The 20,234-nt window shown below is 32.6% G+C and overlaps 5 protein-coding genes across 6 annotated transcripts; 3 read left to right on the forward strand and 2 right to left on the reverse strand.

Moving 5' to 3' along the window:
• Positions 1 to 447: 447 nt before the first annotated feature.
• On the reverse strand, positions 448 to 3,150 carry LOC107189285. Its single transcript, XM_015577779.1, has 2 exons — positions 739 to 3,150; positions 448 to 660 (listed from the first exon to the last, which is right to left on the reverse strand). Exons 1-2 carry the CDS (start codon positions 3,148 to 3,150, stop codon positions 448 to 450), a joined length of 2,625 nt encoding a protein of 874 aa, XP_015433265.1.
• A 1,594-nt stretch (positions 3,151 to 4,744) lies between these two features.
• LOC107189311 (DNA replication licensing factor Mcm5) lies at positions 4,745 to 7,650 on the forward strand. The gene is made up of 8 exons (XM_015577808.1): positions 4,745 to 4,945; positions 5,068 to 5,323; positions 5,407 to 5,579; positions 5,676 to 6,010; positions 6,093 to 6,439; positions 6,528 to 6,961; positions 7,044 to 7,315; positions 7,387 to 7,650. Exons 1-8 carry the CDS (start codon positions 4,788 to 4,790, stop codon positions 7,614 to 7,616), a joined length of 2,205 nt encoding a protein of 734 aa, XP_015433294.1. The 5' UTR covers positions 4,745 to 4,787; the 3' UTR covers positions 7,617 to 7,650.
• Positions 7,613 to 9,190, reverse strand: LOC107189312 (alcohol dehydrogenase [NADP(+)]-like). The gene is made up of 6 exons (XM_015577809.1): positions 9,085 to 9,190; positions 8,811 to 8,975; positions 8,533 to 8,736; positions 8,343 to 8,459; positions 7,882 to 8,276; positions 7,613 to 7,819 (listed from the first exon to the last, which is right to left on the reverse strand). The coding sequence occupies exons 1-6, from the start codon at positions 9,169 to 9,171 to the stop codon at positions 7,771 to 7,773; spliced, it is 1,017 nt and encodes a 338-aa protein (XP_015433295.1). The 5' UTR covers positions 9,172 to 9,190; the 3' UTR covers positions 7,613 to 7,770.
• A 1,464-nt stretch (positions 9,191 to 10,654) lies between these two features.
• Positions 10,655 to 14,397, forward strand: LOC107189286. The gene is made up of 6 exons (XM_015577781.1): positions 10,655 to 11,368; positions 11,438 to 11,600; positions 11,888 to 12,062; positions 12,199 to 12,271; positions 12,353 to 13,083; positions 13,155 to 14,397. The coding sequence occupies exons 1-6, from the start codon at positions 10,673 to 10,675 to the stop codon at positions 14,395 to 14,397; spliced, it is 3,081 nt and encodes a 1,026-aa protein (XP_015433267.1). The 5' UTR covers positions 10,655 to 10,672.
• A 1,579-nt stretch (positions 14,398 to 15,976) lies between these two features.
• LOC107189329 (E3 ubiquitin-protein ligase synoviolin A) lies at positions 15,977 to 19,388 on the forward strand. 2 transcript variants are annotated; one of them, XM_015577830.1, is made up of 8 exons: positions 15,977 to 16,191; positions 16,601 to 16,693; positions 16,849 to 17,001; positions 17,075 to 17,365; positions 17,454 to 17,668; positions 17,752 to 17,969; positions 18,108 to 18,480; positions 18,563 to 19,388. In XM_015577830.1, the coding sequence occupies exons 1-8, from the start codon at positions 16,063 to 16,065 to the stop codon at positions 18,864 to 18,866; spliced, it is 1,776 nt and encodes a 591-aa protein (XP_015433316.1). In that variant the 5' UTR covers positions 15,977 to 16,062; the 3' UTR covers positions 18,867 to 19,388. The 2 variants fall into 2 exon arrangements, with proteins under 2 accessions (XP_015433316.1, XP_015433315.1); XM_015577829.1 differs by lacking the exon at positions 15,977 to 16,191 and having other exon boundaries at positions 16,606 to 16,693; positions 18,563 to 18,868; positions 18,939 to 19,388.
• Positions 19,389 to 20,234: the final 846 nt, after the last annotated feature.

Consider the following 20,234-nt stretch of genomic DNA (forward strand, 5'->3'; position numbering starts at 1 on the left):
AAAAAAAAAAAAAAGGTATATAAATGCCTGATAGATTAAGTGTTATTTCGTAATAGTACGCGATTACTATAGAACTATAATACTATTACACAATTATATAAATATTACTGACAATGCTAATATCACTATACTAGTATTTTAAATTTATAATAAATTATGCGAATAAAATTTGAGGCACTCTTGTATGCAATAACAGAACATTATATCTTTCACACACATTAAAATAAGTTATGTAATAATAAAATTATTGCCAAAATATAATTTTATACAAATTTACATGATACAAAAAATATATGAAATATGTATTTAGATGTATTTAAAAAAATCACTAATATAAAAAAAGAAAAAAGAAAAGAAAGGCTACTAATATAAAAAGCCAGAATATGAACTTACATTATCATTAGGATTGTTGTTAACAGTATTTCTTGCATTGTTGTAGTTACAAATTTATTCAACCATAAGCTCATGCTGATCTATTTCATCAAAAGTTTTGTTAATATCATTGACCCATGCCATTAACCTTTTTTCCTGTTCCTTCTTCACTTTGTCTGTCTTTTTTCGTTTTATTTCGTGTTCCAGTGGCTCTTCCCCTTCTTCATTCTCGTCTTCCAAAATGTTGAATTTTACGGCTCGTTTCCGCTTATAAGAATGTTTTGGAGGCTAAAACCATATACATATTTATATGAGAAATATTGGTATTGTTAATTAAGTTTCATTTAAAGTAATTAGATCACATACCCGTGTAAAATGCGATGGCTCCAAGTCAGCAAACAGTTGAGGCCCATATCTATTCACTGTAGAATTTTCATCCATCTCAGACAGAACATCAAATGTATCAGAAAAGTTTGGAATATCGATTTCGACGTCCTCCTTTGCTTTAAAGGATAATTCTTTTATTACTGTGTTGTCATTTTTTCTATTTTTTAAAGGTTCAACTTTTTCTTCTGGTGCATCAACTAAAAACTTTTTTATTTTACCAATTGATAGTTTGGTTAGCGGTTTTTTATTCTCCGTTTTTAAATTTACTAAAGCAGATTTTTCCTTTTGCTTCTCATCATTTGTAATATTATTTTCAACATTGGATAGGTTTTCATTAGAATCATCGCTAAAACCAAACGCATTTTCTAAACCTACATCAGATTTAATGGGTTTTTTTACAAGTTTGCTACTGATTGGCGTCGATGGGGCATCATCAAAAATTCCATGAGCTGTTTTGAATGATGTACTTTGCGGCATGTCCATGACATTTAAAAAATTATTTAAATTCGACTGCCTCAATACATTCTCCTGTTCAAGAGGAACTACTTTCTTTTGCAACCCCGATGGCCCAGGTGTAGGATCCAAATTTTCTTTTTCATTGTAGCTTTGTACACTCTTTACAATTTTCTGAGGACTTGGAACTTCTTTCATTTCCTTTTTAACAACAGTTTTCGATGTCTGATAATTGGTTGCAGAATCTTCTTTATTTTCAGTACTGTCAAATGCAGGAAAATTATTTATAGTAGAATTAATCCTACTACTTAATTGAATGTTTGGTTGTATATTTTCTACTTCAGCTGATGTTCGTCCGTTTATTTCTTTTCCCACATTTGACTGTACAGAATGATCTATATTTGTAATTTCTGTACCAAACTTTCTCGAGATTATCGAACTTTTCCTTTTAGAGTTACTTGTATTTGTATATCCTTCCGGGCTCGTATTTTCGTTATTCCTTAACAAAATGTCCTTTCCTTTCATAACATTCACAAAATTCTTAAATTCATTAGACATTACCCGGGTAAATTTTTTAGCCGTGATATCGTACTTCTTGTTTTGTGGTGTACTTTGAAACACATTTCTTACTTGAGAAAACGTGAATAATGGAGACGCTCTCCAGGGACTATTCAATTCTAAATTTTCTGATGATCTCACGATTGGTGACAAAGATCTTTCAAACAGTGAATTATTAAGCGTATTCTTATACTGTACCGACTTATTATTGAAAACATTTGTAGGTCTAAATGGCATGAAATCATCCGATTTAGATATTTGTGAGTTATTCACTACAGTGATTTTCTTGTTACCCAGATCTTGTACTGATACAATTGCTGGTTTTGTATTATCTTTCGGCAGTTTTATATTTGTACTATCTGATAAAGGTAACTGCACTGTTTGTTCTGTCTTTAAGTTTACATCATTTAATAAAACTTTCTCTGAATTTTCCAGTAATGCATTTTTGTTTGGAGATTCTACTGAGACATTATTTTGCAAAAACTCAATGCGAGATTGTTGTTGCATTTCTTTAGATGCAAATTTAACAGATTTAACATTACTTTCCTTAAGTGCAGCACTGGTTAGTGTTGGTTCTGCAACAGTAGGTTCTGTTTTACGATCTTCTATGTTCTGTACATTGCGTTTCTTAGAAATAGTTTTCTTCTTGGATACCAATTGCTTTTTTACAGTAGGTTTTTTTCTTTTTTTCTTGGGTAACCTCTCCTTAGAATCATCAATATTGAAATTGAATTCATAAACTTCAGTTGCATTTTCCGCAGAGTGTTCAGGTGAAAGACACTTATAAACTGGTACTTTTTCTTTTGTTCTACTTATTCTCTTTACTAATACAATACTACTGTGCCTGCTGGGAGACAGATGGTTTGTTATTAATGCAGAATCATTCTCAGAATTCTTAACTTTTTGACGAGGACGTAATGATTTCTTTCTTGACTGGTTTAAAAAGGATTCTTTCAATGACATCTGCCTTGAATTAGATACATTTTTGTGTATTCTTTTGCTAATTTTTTTCCTTTTAACATCTTTTGGTTGTTGTTTATTTGTACTTGAACTACTATGCGTCATTGTTTCAACATCTGGTTCTGATGCTTTCTTGTCAATAGTTTTCTTCAATTTTTTATACCTAGTAATAATTTGACTTTCTTCCTGAACATCCTTATTCAAATCTGTTGAAATTTCACTTTTTTTCTTTGCCAATACATTTTTTGACTTTGTTATTAATCTCATACTCGCTGCTCTATCACCTTTTTTCTTGGGTTCTTTATTGGTAACAGATCCAGCTTTTGATGTTGTTTTTGTTACTGATGGTTTATTTTTCTCTTGTGATTTCTGAGACTCTGTTAACAATGAAGCATACTTCCTTGTCAAATAAGGTGCCATTTCTCCATAAGATGCATACAAATCTGAAAGAAATCATGTATTAATAAAAATTAATTATAAGCTTTAATTCCAAATGTGATGAAATTGTAAATGTTATAAAAATATTAAGCATTAACGAGAATATAACTTACCAATATCGAATAAAAATAAAAAGAAAACTGACACTTAACTATTAGTTGGTCATGAATATAAATTTCGACAGCATAAAGGATATTAAGTCATTTTTAATTAGTACATTAGAATCTAAAAAGGATATTCGGAAAAAACATAATACGCAGTTATACGTATTGTCATCCGGTTTCACTTCGGCAAACTACTTAAATTTTCGCTAAGCATATGATTATTTGAATATTTTCAATTCCCATATTTTCCACAATGAAAGTGTACATGTTAATAGATGTTGATGTTTATTTTTAAGAGAAAATTGACAAGTTACAGTTCTCGCGTTTCTCTTATAAGATATTAGTGATTCACAATACTTACGTCATATTCACAGAAGCATAGCGGTAGTTTTAAAATGTTGACATAAACTACGCACAAAAACATGTAAATTGATATGAAAACAGTCTAATATTTAAATTTATTTAATTGACGGTGAAATACTGTTTATAACAATTTGCAGAAATAGAATTTCTATTTACATTTAGAATTTATATAACGTTATATGAAAATCGTAGAACTGTAAAATTGAACACAAAAAAACATGGTTATTTACCGGTAGGAAACTATGAAACACAGGCACCCAATAAGTAAGATGTAGAGCGATTCCAACCATTCACCAAATATCGCAACACATACACGTAACCGATTCTGTCCTTTTCTACGTGAACTGGAAATGATTGAACACTAAACACTAATGCAATATTCTGTGCATATGACAAAGAAAATACGAAAACAGGTACTGCATTGTATCCACGAAAACAATATCATTCTTCGATGATCTACGACGCAAATATAACCGGTTAGAAGCTAAATATACATTCTTGAGAAATATACGACGTTTTATCAAACCACCATAGCACCGCGATGCGTGTAGATTGGATACTAATTGCATGGCATGAAAATGACAACGTTACTAAGATTTACCACCAGGGGGCCAAAAAGGTCATTTAACTCTTGCGTACTCGCCACAATAGTTGTCAATATCATAGGCGCGTCCTAAACCAAACTAAAAATGTATTTTCTAGTAATCAAGGAATTTATATTACCTCTGATATTATATTATTAGTAAAATGTACTCAAGTTAATGTAAATATATATGTTGTAGATATGTTGTTATATATTATGTTGTAAATATATTTACAAGTATATATACTTTTGATTCGATTTGAAACTCGTGCTTACTTAAATTCATTCATAGAAAATAAGGGTGGAAGCTCTGAAGTAAATAAATATATTATTTAAAAAATCGTAAGGCATGTACTCAATAGGTTTGGTTTAATAAACCAAGTTTACGATATATTGGATATATAATTATCGAAGATATATCTTTGGATTCGTTGTTTTATGCCTGCATTACAAATAGATCTTCAAGCGCTTCAAGCTCTTGAAATAAATATTTCCCGCCAAATTTTCACTAACCGATATTGTTTACTCTCGCCTCTTGCGTTTTAAGTTTACACGCATAACTTGAAAAAATGGAAGGATTTGACAATCCAGGAATATTCTTTTCCGACAATTTTTCTGTAGGCGACACTAATGAAGCTCAATCGCATACTAATCTTCAAGTCTGTAAAAAGAAGTTTATGGAGTTTATCAGACAATTTCACGAGGGAAATTTTAATTACAAATACAGGTATTCAAAGTATACTATTATTGCATTACTCCTTTGCCGTTTATTTACATTTAGATGTACTATACTTAATGTTATTTTTATTAATGTTATTTGCTGCAGTTGATAATATTATTATTGTTTAGAGACACTTTGAAACGAAATTACAATCTTGGTCAGTATTGGGTGGAAGTTAGTTTAGAGGATTTAGCAGCTTTTGATGAATCACTCGCAGAAAAAGTTTATAAACATCCAACAGAATATTTGCCAATTTTGGAGGAGGCTGCAAAAGATTTGGCCGATGAACTAACTGCTCCGAGACCTGAAGGTGAAGAAAGAATTGAAGACATACAAGTACTATTGTCTTCAGATGCACATGCAAGTTCCTTAAGAGGCATGAAAGTAAGATAGATCTTTAGAAAATCTTAAAATTCATAATAGAGCAATCAACGGTTATTGCATTAAAATCACTTATCCTTGTTTAGCCTGATGCAGTTTCTAAACTCATAAAAATACCTGGTATTATTGTTTCTTCATCTGGAATCAGAGCTAAAGCAACCAAGATTGCCATTCAATGTCGCTCTTGCAGAAGCATACAAACACAAATTTCTATTAAACCTGGTTTAGAGGGATATGTTATGCCTAGAAAATGTACAACGTAAGTTTCATCAACAATATATTCTGGAAACAAGTTTGAATGCATAAATGTAACATACTGAAAATATTCAAAACATTTATAAACATTTTACAACAGAGAACAAGCAGGTCGACCGAAATGTCCATTGGATCCATTCTTCATAATGCCAGACAAGTGCCATTGTGTTGATTTTCAAGTTCTCAAAATGCAAGAACTGCCAGACCAAATTCCACAGGGTGAAATACCACGCCATTTACAATTATATTGTGATCGTTATTTATGCGATAGAGTTGTACCAGGCAATAGAGTTCTCATTCTTGGAATATATTCTATCAAGAAGGTCACTAGAACTGGTGGTAGAGCTGCAGGTAGAGACAAAGGACTGGTCGGTGTTCGAGCACCATACATAAGAGTTATTGGTATTTCTGTAGATGGAGAAAATACAGGCAGTGGTATGTTAATAGTAAATTGATATTGTGGAACTGTAGAATCCTTCATTTAAAAGTAGTTTTATTCTGTCTTGGATGATTTCAGGTACTCAGTCGTGTGTTACAAACGAGGAGGAAGAATTATTTAGGCGTTTAGCAACAGATCCTAATCTATATGAAAGAATTGCGAAAAGTATAGCGCCTAGTATTTTCGGCGCATTGGATATTAAGAAAGCTATAGCGTGTTTATTGTTCGGTGGAGCCAGGAAAAAAATGCCCGATGGTCTCTGTAGAAGAGGAGACATTAATATGTTAATGTTAGGTGATCCCGGTACAGCTAAGTCACAACTATTAAAATTCGTAGAAAGAGTCGCACCCATTGCAGTTTATACATCTGGAAAGGGAAGTTCCGCTGCTGGTTTAACGGCATCAGTCTTAAGAGATCCGGCCACGGTAAATAACTTAAATTTTTATCAGCAATTTATATATACACACATGTAATCGTTGTTTTTGTGAGACATCTTGATTCATTTACTTATAGAGAAACTTTGTCATGGAAGGAGGAGCTATGGTTCTCGCGGATGGTGGTGTTGTCTGCATAGATGAATTTGATAAAATGAGGGAGGATGACCGAGTCGCCATACACGAAGCCATGGAGCAACAAACAATATCAATTGCAAAAGCAGGAATAACTACAACATTGAACACTCGGTGTTCTGTTCTAGCGGCAGCGAATTCCATATTTGGTCGTTGGGACGACATAAAGGGAGAAGAAAACATAGACTTCATGCCCACTATATTGTCGCGTTTCGACATGATATTTATTGTTAAAGATGAACATGAAGAAAACAAAGATGTAAGATTAGCCAAACACGTTATGAGCCTTCACACTAACGCTGGTCAAGTTATGGAACAGTCTGTGGAAGGAGAGCTGCCATTACACGTACTGAAGAAATATATCAGCTATTGTAGATCGTAAGACCATTTTATCATAAAACCTAAGGATGTCACATTCTCTATCTTTTACCTGAAATTAATTTATCTACACCTTCTACAGACGTTGCGGCCCGAGACTCAGTAAAGAGGCAGGAGAGAAATTAAAGAATCGGTACGTAGTGATGCGAGCTAGTACAAAAGAAGCGGAGAGGGGTACCGAAAAGAGACTATCTATTCCTATAACAGTTCGTCAATTGGAAGCGGTCATAAGAATCTCAGAATCATTAGCTAAGATGCAGTTGCAATCTTTTGCCACGGAAGTCCATGTCAATGAAGCGATTAGACTGTTCCAGGTCTCAACCATGGATGCTGCGATGTCCGGATCATTAGCTGGTAATCTAAAATTAAGTAACTCGTATGTATGTATTTATTGTACTTATTTCTAAACATGAATAATTAAACAGGAGCGGAAGGGTTTACCTCGGACGAAGACCACGAAACGTTAGCTCGCATCGAGAAACAATTGAAGCGTAGATTTCCTATAGGGAACCAAGTATCGGAGCAGAACATTATTAAAGATTTCGTAAAGCAAGCATATCCGGAACGTGCTGTCTATAAAGTTATACATACAATGATACGTCGTGGGGAACTCCAACATCGTATGCAACGTAAAATGTTGTACAGACTGCATTAAAATTCAATAACGCTTTTTTTTTTATTTAATACAGTATGGTATTGTGCCTTTATGCGTTACTATAGTCCTCTATTTTGTACCATGCTTTGTTAACTTTCAATATATAAATAAATATATGTATATAAACTCAAACTACATGTTCATAATTTTTCAGTTAAGATAATAATTCGTCTTTGAATGGATAATACGGATGATTCTCGGTTCTAAAAAATTAATTTAAAAATTAATTACAATGTGTTTGTGAGAAGAACAGTATTAAACTTACCCTTTGAAGAATAGGAACTTAAAGATTCTTCCACGGGGACCTTTGTTTAAGCTACTCAAGAGCTTCATGTCATCTTCTTTTAATTCAAAGTCGAATAAATCGATGTTCGCTTTGATTCTTTCGGAAGATGCGCTTTTTGGAATTACAACAACACCTAATTGTAACAAGTATCGCAATAAAATTTGTGCCGCTGTCTGTTTGTATTCTGCGCTTAGGTTCTGTACTATCGAATGTCCCAAGAGATCCGGAAACTCCTCGAGGCTAACATTGTATTTTGTTTTAAAGTGAATTTTGGCTCCTGGAGACCCTAGAGGGCTGTAAGCTGTTATAATAATATTGTGCATTTTACACAATTGTCTCAGTGAATTCTGTTGCAAATAGGCGTGTAACTCTATCTAATAATAATTGAAAAACCATATATTAGTAATCTTTTTTCAGCACTTGTCCTGTTTAGTACTTACTTGTAAATTACTTGGTTTAATTTGGGAATTTTCCCATACATTTAACACTTGCTCTTCATTAAAATTACTTAAACCTATGGATCTTGTAAGACCTTTCTTTACTTGATCTTCCATTTTCTGAAAATTTAGATAGATTGATGAAGTATCATTCACAAATATCCCAATTATTAATGTTCACTTAAAAGTGTACCTTCCACACTGACACAGGGTCTGTATCAAGATCAAATACATAACTTCCGTCTTCATGAGTAGCTGGGGCAAAAGCAGTTTCATCCCGTTTGAAAGCAAAAGGCATATGAATTAAATACATATCCAAATAATCCAAACCAAGTTTGTCCAAGGATAACTGAATATATTTTTCCACATCCGATGGACGATTACCATAGTGGGGCAACTAAAAAGATGATTTAATCATTTCTTCAACATTTGTAAAGAAAAGTTATTTTCTTGGCATATAACAGGCATTACCTTTGTAGTGATAAATAGATCCTCTCGTTTTCCACCTTTCGCAAACCACTTTTTCAATACCCCTCCAATCGCTTCTTCATTATTATAATTAAATGCAGTATCGATATGTCTATATCCAGCATCTAAAGCAATTGTCACAGCAGTTTCAATTTCTTCAGGTTTAGCCTGCAGTATATAGTTATGTTTGGTAACACAGTTACAATGTATTTTTCACTTGTTTTGTAATTAGTGTGTTAAGAAATTTAGATTCTAATGTGATTTATTATCGAATTACCTGCCATGTACCCAAGCCTACAATAGGCATGTCATATCCTGATAACAACTGTACTGTACGCATTGTTTCTTTTCCTGACTGACCCATTGCTGTGAAGAATATTTGTGAACATTCATACAACAATTTTTAATAACATTATTATTAATTGTCATAAGGCTATAACTATTCCTAAGATTACCATAAACTATTATTTATAAATATACAACAATTAACTACTTCCTGGTGGCGCTATATGGATACAAAATAAATTTCTAAAGTTAGATCAGCCTTGTACTGTTCTGAATACATAAGTTTGCGTTTATGCAGAGAAATAGGGGTTGTTGCATATATCTTACGAAGATGCGTATTGATTACTAGCGAGTTTTATATGTAACGATTTAAATCTTTTAAAAACTGTCATATCGAAATATTTATGTGTAAAATGTTTTGAAATATTGTCCCACATAACGGAAAAGAAAAATTTAAATCACCCGGTTACCAACCGTGAGTCTCTAACGTCTCCAAGCGTATAAAGACCTAATGATTATACTTATAACTACTCTATGAATTGTAAAAGAAATAACTTAATTAAAAAAGTGATTAATATTAGATTTAATAACTTATACTTACACGATGATTGAATAGAGTATCGTTGATGATTTGTTATGGAAAAACAATTGACTAATTGGTATTTTATGTATCGGTATGATAACGTACAGAGTGAGCATCCTTGATTCTTAAATAATATGCTTTTTATATACATAATGAATTTTTAAAGATTTCTACAAATTTTGACACTAAACGATACTTGTAACAAGATCCGGATTTTATGAGTTTGTACTATACATGATTGTCTAAAGTCTAAACCATCTTATTGTTCTTATCTTCTATATATTTTATCTTTCATGTTCGCATTTCATTTGGAACCTGATAAAAATCTAAACGGAGTAAGCAAATGTTTATATGATACCAGTTTTTGTAAATTAATCCATAAACACCTATTCGTCGAAATATTCGCAATCTGCTTACATACTTGGAGAATAAGTATATGTACAATTAGTTTTTCCCGCGTCACGGTAATCGTGTCAACGTGTCAACACGTTCATTGATTTTACTTTTCTGACTTTTAATAACACGACATTTAATAATTGTAAAAATGTAAAACATGAAGCGCCAACTGTATAATTTGATAATGAAAAAGAAATTAAAAGATGGGTAGTTGTACGAATTACAGAAGAATATATAATATGTTGTATTATTCAATCAGTTCAGAAGAAAAATTTGTAAATTTTTAGGCAACTATACTTTTGTACTATTTTCCACATTTGTCTATATAATTCAGTATACATATATAAATTTATATAATATAAAATGAAAAACTATTACGTATCATTCAAATTTATTTCATATAAGCAGATTCGATTACAACGGTATTATCGTGTTAAAAATGGTTGGCAACATTGGACGTCAGTCACACGATGATTTCAGTGTGAACGGATGTTTGATTACATTTTAACTTATCATGAAAACACTGTCATTCTCTTTTGTAGTTAATCAAAAAATTTAATATAATTCATGATTGAATGATTTAGATTTTCACAGTACGAACATGTTGATTTACGATGTCCTGCACAAAGAGGCAGTGTATCATTCGGTTGTCAACGATCTACGGAGTTACGGGGTTAAGTACCGGTTCAAAAAGAGTATGTTTAAAACTGAGAGGTCCGAAGGAATCAAGCAGATCTCGAAAAAAGTTTTCAAGACTCCGTTATCATATCAGCCGTTGGACGTCGTGAATCTTTCATCGGGTGGTATCGTACACGTACCCGTCTTTGTTAGTCAAGCATCTACCTTTTTAGAAAAGCATGCTGCTCAAGAAGGTCTGTTCAGAAAAGCAGGGTCACAGCTTCGACAGAAGGAATTGATAATTCGGTTGGACAGTGGTGGAACCTTGGGGGAAAAGCATCATGCAATCGACGTAGCTAATTGTTTAAAGACCTTTTTCAGAGACCTTCCTGAACCGTTGATTCCTTACACATATCATGATCTCTTTGTACACTGTGCGATGCTCAAAGCATATCGTGTAGAAGCATTGTTATTGGCTTGTATTCTTCTACCACCACATCATCTAAATACCTTGGCATTTTTCATGGAATTCTTACAAAAAGTATCATTGTACGAAAAACAAAATAAAATGGGTACTGACAATTTAGCAAAAGTCATTGGACCAAATATTATGCCCCTACAAGAAGCTACCATGTCTGCTGTGCAGATGCGTCTTGAGTTGCATTTGATTATTGTAAAGGTAATAGATTTGTTTTCAGATGTTATAAAGAAATTGTACACATTTTATGTATTTTATGAATACTTGCAGATTTTAATTGAAAATGCTGAGAGTATAGGTGTCTTACCGAATCGCATAACACAAGCTATTTCTATGGAAACTATTGGTAGTACGGATAATGAATTAGATATATCTGATAGTCATTTGCGTTTTAAGTCAAGGAAAAAGAAACATCGCAGTGGAAGTCTTACACGTAAGCCACACCTAAGTGCCTCCAACCTCAATCTAAGTATGTCTGTGAATCTGTTAATAGTAATTTATTCTTTATTTCACTATCATTCATAGAATTTCATTGTAACTGATGCAAAGTGGAACAGTTTATTTTAATATACAGGATATTAATGAAAATGACCCACATTTTTATTAACACCCTGTATAAACCTTTTAACTACCTTAATAATTCATGTGCTTATTGAATTAACATATATTTATGTGTAGATAACTGTAGATTTTCTCTACTCTTGTAATTTTTTTCTTTAGGAATGTTTAACGGGTTAAAGAAGATAGTTGGTAAAAGTACTGTATCCGATGACGGTAGTATATCCGATAACCAACGAGTTCCAGAAAATTGTGATCCATCACATGCATCGAATACTAAATCCACAAAGAAGAGGAAAGTTACCGAAAGGGTGGATCCATCAAGTACGAAGAAAAAGTGTGTATCAATATGTACATTGCTATTTGAAAGCTTGCAGTACCTTTCAATACAGGGTGCTCTAAATTTTTGTATTCTAGGTGACATAATACATGTTATATACAAACATTAATTAAATATTTAATCTGTATTTCAGGAGAGTTATAGATAAGTCAGACAAATCTAAAAAATTAAGACTGAGTTTAGATCGTTTTGTACCGAAAAAGCCTGTAAGAATATTATTATTATTTTATTAATGATGTATACATTTATATTATGTTTCATGTATATAATACTTTCATATTTTCTAGAAAACTGTCTATGAAGATCCGGAATCGTACACAAACACTATTGATGCTTATACGGAACGCCGTTGGAGCTCCGTATCTAACACTTGTGATTCACAAAGAAAATACAGAACACACAGCGATGGTTTGTCAGAATTGAAATTAATTTTAAAAGACGGTGAAGTGTCGAATGATCTTCACAAGGAATATAACAATTTGTTCACGGAGGCGGATGTTAATTTATCAGATGATAGTAACGAGCAGGTCTTGTCAACAAAAGAAGATAATATTAGTACTAGTAAATGTTCAAGTTCAGAAGAGTTAAAAATATTAGACAACTTTTCATACCCATCAAGGAGAAGATTAACTTTAAATAATTTCAAAGCTTATTCGCACGTTGAGCTCACATCTGTAGATAATCAGTCAGAAGAATACGTTACAATATCAAAAAGTGAGTATGAAGACATTAAGAACAGAGTTTCTGCAATTGAATCTCGGCTTTCTCAAGAGTTTGGATGCGTGGATAATGAAGAAAGCGTCAGTTTGTCACCACCTTCGGTGAAGAAAGTACAAACTGCGTATGAAAAGACTTTGGAAGAAGCTAGTATCGAAAGTACAGCGACTACGGATTATTTAGCGAGGAGACTTGGGAAGGAGCTTAAAATTAGAAGATCCGGTGAACATAAAATAATAAGGTCTCCTAGTGCCCGAAAGATAGGTACTTTGAGAAGGAGATCACAGGAACGGATTATGAGGTAACGGAAGTACAATCTAACATTTTTTACATTTTTACTTATATTTCATGGTTTTTATTTCTAATTCTTAGTAAACGCATTAGACGGACAGCTTCGTGGCACATTTCTTACGGGTCGGATTTACACGCCCAAATACTGTCCGATCAGCAGTTAAATAATGGTTACCACCAGAATGAAAAATCTTATTCGTCAAATTGTAAAAGCGACGAGGCTTACTTAAGACCTGTATCCACTTCTCTCTGGGAAGAAGAGAAGAATAATGCCATTCTGAACAATGTACGCGATGAATTCAGTAGTTTAAATATGTATCCAACGAAACGTAGTCTAACGTCTGTTGGAACTGGAGTACTTCAGCCAATAAAAAATCGAACGCACGCGGCTGTGCGTCGAGTGTCGTCTTTCCATGGTAATGAACTAGCAAATACAACCATTTTTTCCGACGAAAAAATAGAGAAACTAAAAAAGACAAATAGTCAACAAAATATTATAAATAATACACCCACTATTGCCACATTAACTCGTAAACCGAGTTGGAAGAAGTCAACCACACCATGGAAAGACGCCGAGGGATATTTTAAATCAACAAATCAAACAAATACCCCAGTGACTCAAACTGGTCGTGCGTCGATCGCTAAATTAAGAACACAAAATGCTGGGATGGTATTAGCTAAGGCTAAATTATTTGACGAATGCACAACGAAAGTGTACAACCAGAACGCTGTTCTAAATAAAAAGAATAATTGGCTTAACAAAAATGATAATCAATTTACGAGTGATTTAAAACATTACTACGAAAGGAATGATTTATGTCAAGAATCAAGTAAAAATATAAAGAATGGAAACACAAAGTTGATATCCAAGAACTCTCAGTGTTGTATTACCGCGGAGACAGAAGGCTTACTTTTCAATCAGCAAGGCAATAAAGCTTGTTACACTTCTCAGGACTCTGATATTAAAACTAGTATACCAAGAGTCATAAGTAACATGCACATTAATGTTGTATCTGACATAGCACATCAACAGAAAGAAAATATAACTGTAAAAATACCACCTACGAAGCAAATACCTGTTAATACAATCTTGGATGAGACCAAATTAAGTGTGTATAAACCTGATGGCAGTTCACTTTGTAGAACGCCACATATTAAAAAACCATTATCTGTAAAGACACCAAAAAGTGCTAAGACGTTGGTAAGAAGGCCTATAGTAGATGCTCGAAGAACACCATTGAAGGCTGTTGGCCAATTGGGAACTCCGAAATATCAGAGTCCGAAAGGTATCTTGAAAACACCGAGAAGTGTTAGGCATACTTGATCAAATACTGTACAAACTTATTAAAAATGTGTTCAAACATGTAATTTAAGTTATTAAGCTTTTGAATACATTAATTAACTATGACTTTAGTATAAATAGAACAGTAACAATTATAATTTAGATGATCTTAATATAAATAATGTTTTTACTGTAGTTACACTGTAAGTGTTTATATAATTAGATATATCACATTACTCTTTAGTATGAACAAGTTGTCGTACAGACATATCAGAGAGAAGTACTATTCTGAGTATGTTAAATAATATACCGAGTACGTTAATTAACATAAACATGTAATATATAGTTGAACAATGAATTATTTTTTATACAATTGTATACTAATATAAAAGCATTTCAACAAATTTATATTTTTCATTACATTGAAGACATATGTTACGTACCGAAAATTTTTATTAGTATTTTTTAAACATTCAAAACAATATCTGATATATGAATGCAACGTATTTTTTTTTTTAAGAGATTTACAGATTTATATGCATTTTCTCTTGTGCCTTATATATTAGTATAATATACATTCATGTATACCCAACAAAGTACAAAAAAGATATATCTAGATCTAGACCAGGGGTTTTAAACTTATTGGTAAACTAAAATCTGTAGGACACAATAAAGTAAAAACCTTAATGAAGTTTAATTAATGTTTTTATTTTATTTTTATGAATGAAAGTATGAATTTCTGTGTAAACACTCGCAGTCTAGTAGGATCATATTGTTAAGTCAAATACTGCCATTTAATATTACTAAATTTGTGCCATGTAACTCAAACACCTTAATGTAATAGTGTTCTCTAGATATTCATTAAATCATGAATACATATTATATTGAATTAATCATATTGCAGGTTTTTTCCTTTAAATGCAATAAAATTAAAAGTACAAATATACAGTGAATAAAAAAAATTATTTACAGATTCGGGTCTCTTATATGTAGTAAATTTATATGGAGTATTAAAAATATAGAGTGCGTCTTGCATCGAACGTACAACCACTCATTGTGAGACACCCTCTATAATGTTAAGAACGTATTACTTGAAAATTTATTACTGTTCGAAGTGGAATAAAGTAATTGAAATTTGTGAGACATAATTTAAGAATCTATAAAACTACTTCAAATAAGTGGCTGTGCACTAATATCTTTTTTGTCTGCTGCCATATCCGTCCACGTAGTTTAAACGTAAGCGTAATCAACGTAATATCTACTTATACACTCCTACCTCCACCAATCGGGTGGTACGGTACCACTGGTACCGTCTGTCGGACAGACTCTGTCCTATCTGGACCTGTCAAATAGCAATAGCACACGTTCATTGCGCTGAAACGAGATGAGTACAACAAAGAAATCGTATATTTTTGGCACAACGAAACTGCTTAAAGTAACGAAATCGTGGGAGGAACGATGAACATTGTCGAATGTTTTCACCATAAAATATCGCCGTGTTGCACCCGTAAACACAACCAACACAATCGTTGATAGTTTCGGGTACTGTCGTTTTGATAGCAGCGCCTCGTTGATTCTACAGATTCTACATAGCCAAATCCTACAGCTGTTGATACTTATACGTAAATTATAGGTACGATAAGTGTCAGCGAATTTGTCGATCAGGAACCAACAGCCCTTTGGCCTGGAAATATAATCGGCCCGAAGATGAGGGAGGCTGGAATAATGTTAATAAGCACAGTGCTAACGTGCGCCATAATAGGCAACGCTTATTATCAAAGAAAACAATTTTATCCAACAGTAGTTCACATAACCAAATCTAATCCCAGTATGACGGTAAGTTTTTCATGTTCTTCTTCCTTTAATATCATTACTTACTAAATGTTTATTATCAAGACAATATCATCGTAAAATACATTTTGGTGTTCAAGTTTCTACTATTGAGAATCCAAATGTTTATGTGTTGACATATACCTGACTCATAAGATTATAAACGTTACTATTTTGAAATTGAATTTTGTTTCTCATAATTTTATAATACCAATCACCTATGACTACAGTGGCACATAGCACATTAAATATTGTTCCAATGTTTATATCCTTTAACTTTTTACTCTCTGCAAATTTTTTTTTTACATTATCAGTCATATATTGAAATATATATCTGTAAATTGATCTTAGAATTTATCTATATATCTTAAATGTTCTTACGATGCTGTGCATTTTATTTTTACTTTTATTTTAGGTAATCTATGCTCAAGGTTTAATTCTAGTATTTATGATAAATGCTTTCCTACGAAAGATATTTTTTGGTACACTACGTGCTACAGAACTCGAGGTAAATAAAGATGTTCAATACTCAGAGATTTAAAACTGATAGCATTTTGGTATCTGTATTATGTTGGTTTCGTCATACAGAGACTAAAATATTAACGCGACTGATATCATTATCAGTATCTTGCCAGTTTTCATTTATCCTCTAAATATTTGCAGCATCTATTGGAAAAAGTATGGTATGCAGTGACTGAAACTTGTCTGGCATTTACAGTGTTTAGAGATGACTTCAGTCCCAAATTTATAGCACTATTTACACTTCTCTTGTTTCTGAAGTCATTTCACTGGTTGGCAGAAGATCGCGTAGACTATGTAAGTAACATTAGGTCATTTACATGGTTTGTATCTGTTAAGTGTCATTGATGTTCTATTTAATACTTTTCAGATGGAAAGGAGTCCAGTGATAACATGGTTGTTCCATCTTAGAGTCGGTACTTTACTGGTACTTTTATTCGCCATAAATTTAACTATGATTCATTATGCATACAACACAACAGCCACAAAAGGTCCTTCTGTACAATTAGTGTTTGGTTTTGAATATGCAATTCTTTTAACAGTTGTGTTCAATATTGAAGTAAAGTATATACTGCATACTATAGACCTGCAAAGTGAAAATCCATGGGACAATAAGCCAGTATTTCTGTTGTATACAGAATTAATAATTGGATTGTTGAAGGTGAGTGTGTTTCCTATTCAATATATTTACTTGTAGCTTAATCGTACATGAATATCCAATTTTTTAACACAAATGCGTTTCGTTTCAGGTCATTTTGTATGTTGCTTTTGTCACTCTGATGATAAAATTATATACTTTGCCGTTGTTTGCGCTTCGTCCAATGTATTACACGATGCGAGACTTTAAGAAAGCTTTCCACGATATTGTAATGTCTCGTCGAGCTATCAGAAACATGAACACATTATATCCAGATGCAACAGCAGAAGAATTGGCTGCTGCTGACAATGTGTGCATAATATGCAGGTAGGTGTAATCTGTTCCACTTTTCTTTTTTGTAGTTTTACAAGTGTAATGTCGATTCTCTATCACATGTATGATTAATGTAGGGAGGAGATGGTTGCAGCAAGTAAAAAGTTACCATGTAATCATATTTTTCATACCGCTTGTCTTCGCTCTTGGTTTCAACGTCAGCAAACATGTCCCACCTGCCGTTTGAATATTTTAAGACCTGTAAACAATAATCAAGCAAATAGGCAGCAGAATCAACCACAGGCAGGACCACAAGTGCCTCAAGCTCCTCAAATACCGGGATTTAACCCTATTCGTATGTATAATAATGTTAAAAGAAACACCTGCTCTTTAAAAAAAAAAAATAGTATGAGATGTCTCGCACCAGAAAACCTGAAAAGTAATAATTTTAACATTATAAAAGATTGTAACGTTCATGTTTCGTTAAATGTAGTTCAGTTCTTTCCGGCATTCTGGGCTGGACTGCAAGCTGCAGGAGCGGCACCGCAACAACAAGCTCCACCAGCGACACCGCAACAGCAAGGTCAAAATACTGCAGCAAGCACACCAACTACGTCATTCCAGAATTTAGCAACTGGTGGTGTACCATTGTTTCCACCCCCGTTTCCCACTATGGTACCATTACCTCCTTTTCCTACTCCGCCACCTAATTTAACAGAACTGAGTGAAGAAGAGCTTAGAGCCATGGAGGGCAATTTGCGACAAGCTGTAGAAGCTCGAATACAAACGTTACAGCGAATCCAACTTTTGCTGGATGCTGCCAATGCTATGATGAATCAGTATCAAACGGCAGCTGCTACTGCTAAGTTTGTAGAAGTTCTTCCGTTTATCAATCGAATCGTCGAATAATTTTAATTGCAATAACTATTTTAACTGTTATGGTTACAGCATTCCAGAGCCAACTACTACTAGTAACGTGAATGTTACATCGGATATTTCTTCAATGGCGCAACCAGGAACATCGAAAGGCACAGGTTCTGAGATTGCAAACGAGAATTCAGAGATCAAAATTGAGGCAAATGTTCCTACTACGAATACTTCCAGTGAAAGTATGAATACACTACCGGACACAGATAGCAACGATGTAGCTCCAGAATCGTCACATAGAAGTGAAACCGAATCGTCGAGTGAACAAGAAATGTTGCGAAGACGTAGGCTACAAAAATTTGCAACTCAGCTGACGACAGAATAAAAGTTCGTAAAAATATGCGACGACTTATGTAATATAATAATTTGTACCTCGATTAACTGGCCTGGTTTGCAGATATAATTAATAATTGAGGAATGTATAACGGTTATGGTTCAGCGATTCAAATTCAAGTTCAAAGTTGACTTTATGATATCAGTAATCTGAAGTGTACCGAAATGAATTTATCTCTTTCTTTTTATATACATATATGGCAGGCAACTTATAATTTCAACAAATATTACATGTACCAGTTGTGTGTGTATAAGTATATACCCTTTACACAATGGTATACGCATCACCGAAATATTTTGCAAAGTAACATTTTGTATACATTAAGTTGTTTCTGTATGAATTATCTGATAATTATTGAAATTCATCATTTTCAATCCTGTAATTTTTATATTGAAAGTCTAACTGGAAATGTCTAGCAGATCTTGATTACATTTTGTGAGGAGTGATTGTGTCTGTATAGTATGACTGAAGAAAAAATAATTACTTTAGAGAACTGTCATAATATGTAATAAATTTATTTGTCTATTTAATAATGCTTTTATTTTCATTATATAGATTTGTATACATTTATATGATTGATTCACTAAAGACAAAATTTTTTGAAATAATTTTAAATTATAAATTTAAATAAGACTATAGGATGTAATAAGTACAAAATAAATTATATTATTTAAAAAAAAAAAGGTAAATACATTTGATTTAAAATAGATGTGTGTTTAGTCTTTGAGATTTAAGCTTGTAAAAAGTTGTAAGAATATTATAACTTTCATCTCTATAAAACCAAATATTTAACCACTATCTAATTTATGAATATATTAAAACAAATTAAAGTGATTAAGAAGAGCACACAAGTGTTAAATCAATTTTTTAATATAAAAATGAAGTGATATTTCATCTTTTGCAATATTATCACGAAAATAACAAAATACAGTTATTTTGCAAATAATAATACATGCAGTCTATATAATTAGTTTGCAGTATTTAGATTTATTTTAAAAAATTACTGGAAATGTGAAAGAATAATCAGTATCATTCACTAACTTTTATTGATCACTTGAAAGATAATTATAACCTCATTTTTCTACGTCGAAGATGCGCAAGCTTGATGAGACGATACAGAAAGGAGATCACATCTCGTTTTACGTTCATTTTACATTATTGTATAAACTGTAAAGACCTTCGAAAAAAGAAAACCGTTTCTTCAGTTTTACACATGCAAATAGTTTCAAAAGCATACAAATAGAACCAAATAAATTTTACACGCATGCGACTCTTACAAAATGATAAAGTCCAACTGCTATTTATAATTTTGCTACATTGCTTATCATTTTATCAAGTTTTGTTCTACATAATTTTTTC

Source organism: Dufourea novaeangliae, unplaced genomic scaffold, assembly GCF_001272555.1.
Source record: "Dufourea novaeangliae isolate 0120121106 unplaced genomic scaffold, ASM127255v1 scaffold142, whole genome shotgun sequence".
Lineage (NCBI taxonomy): Eukaryota > Metazoa > Arthropoda > Insecta > Hymenoptera > Halictidae > Dufourea > Dufourea novaeangliae.

Bases quoted from the DNA above. Each gene is read 5' to 3' on its own strand.
- LOC107189286 (XM_015577781.1), top strand. From the start codon at position 10,673: ATGTTGATTTACGATGTCCTGCACAAAGAGGCAGTGTATCATTCGGTT. The intron at 11,369-11,437 runs GTAATAGATTTG...GAATACTTGCAG, and splicing joins TGCATTTGATTATTGTAAAG to ATTTTAATTGAAAATGCTGA. The intron at 12,063-12,198 runs GTGTGTATCAAT...TCTGTATTTCAG, and splicing joins CCATCAAGTACGAAGAAAAA to GAGAGTTATAGATAAGTCAG.
- LOC107189285 (XM_015577779.1), bottom strand. From the start codon at position 3,150: ATGGCACCTTATTTGACAAGGAAGTATGCTTCATTGTTAACAGAGTCT. The intron at 661-738 runs GTATGTGATCTA...ATATGGTTTTAG, and splicing joins AGCCATCGCATTTTACACGG to CCTCCAAAACATTCTTATAA.
- LOC107189312 (XM_015577809.1), bottom strand. From the start codon at position 9,171: ATGGGTCAGTCAGGAAAAGAAACAATGCGTACAGTACAGTTGTTATCA. The intron at 8,976-9,084 runs GTAATTCGATAA...TATATACTGCAG, and splicing joins TAGGCTTGGGTACATGGCAG to GCTAAACCTGAAGAAATTGA. The intron at 8,460-8,532 runs GTACACTTTTAA...CTAAATTTTCAG, and splicing joins ACCCTGTGTCAGTGTGGAAG to AAAATGGAAGATCAAGTAAA.
- LOC107189329 (XM_015577830.1), top strand. From the start codon at position 16,063: ATGAGGGAGGCTGGAATAATGTTAATAAGCACAGTGCTAACGTGCGCC. The intron at 17,669-17,751 runs GTAGGTGTAATC...TGATTAATGTAG, and splicing joins AATGTGTGCATAATATGCAG to GGAGGAGATGGTTGCAGCAA. The intron at 17,970-18,107 runs GTATGTATAATA...CGTTAAATGTAG, and splicing joins ACCGGGATTTAACCCTATTC to TTCAGTTCTTTCCGGCATTC.
- LOC107189311 (XM_015577808.1), top strand. From the start codon at position 4,788: ATGGAAGGATTTGACAATCCAGGAATATTCTTTTCCGACAATTTTTCT. The intron at 4,946-5,067 runs GTATTCAAAGTA...ATTATTGTTTAG, and splicing joins AATTTTAATTACAAATACAG to AGACACTTTGAAACGAAATT. The intron at 6,440-6,527 runs GTAAATAACTTA...ATTTACTTATAG, and splicing joins TCTTAAGAGATCCGGCCACG to AGAAACTTTGTCATGGAAGG.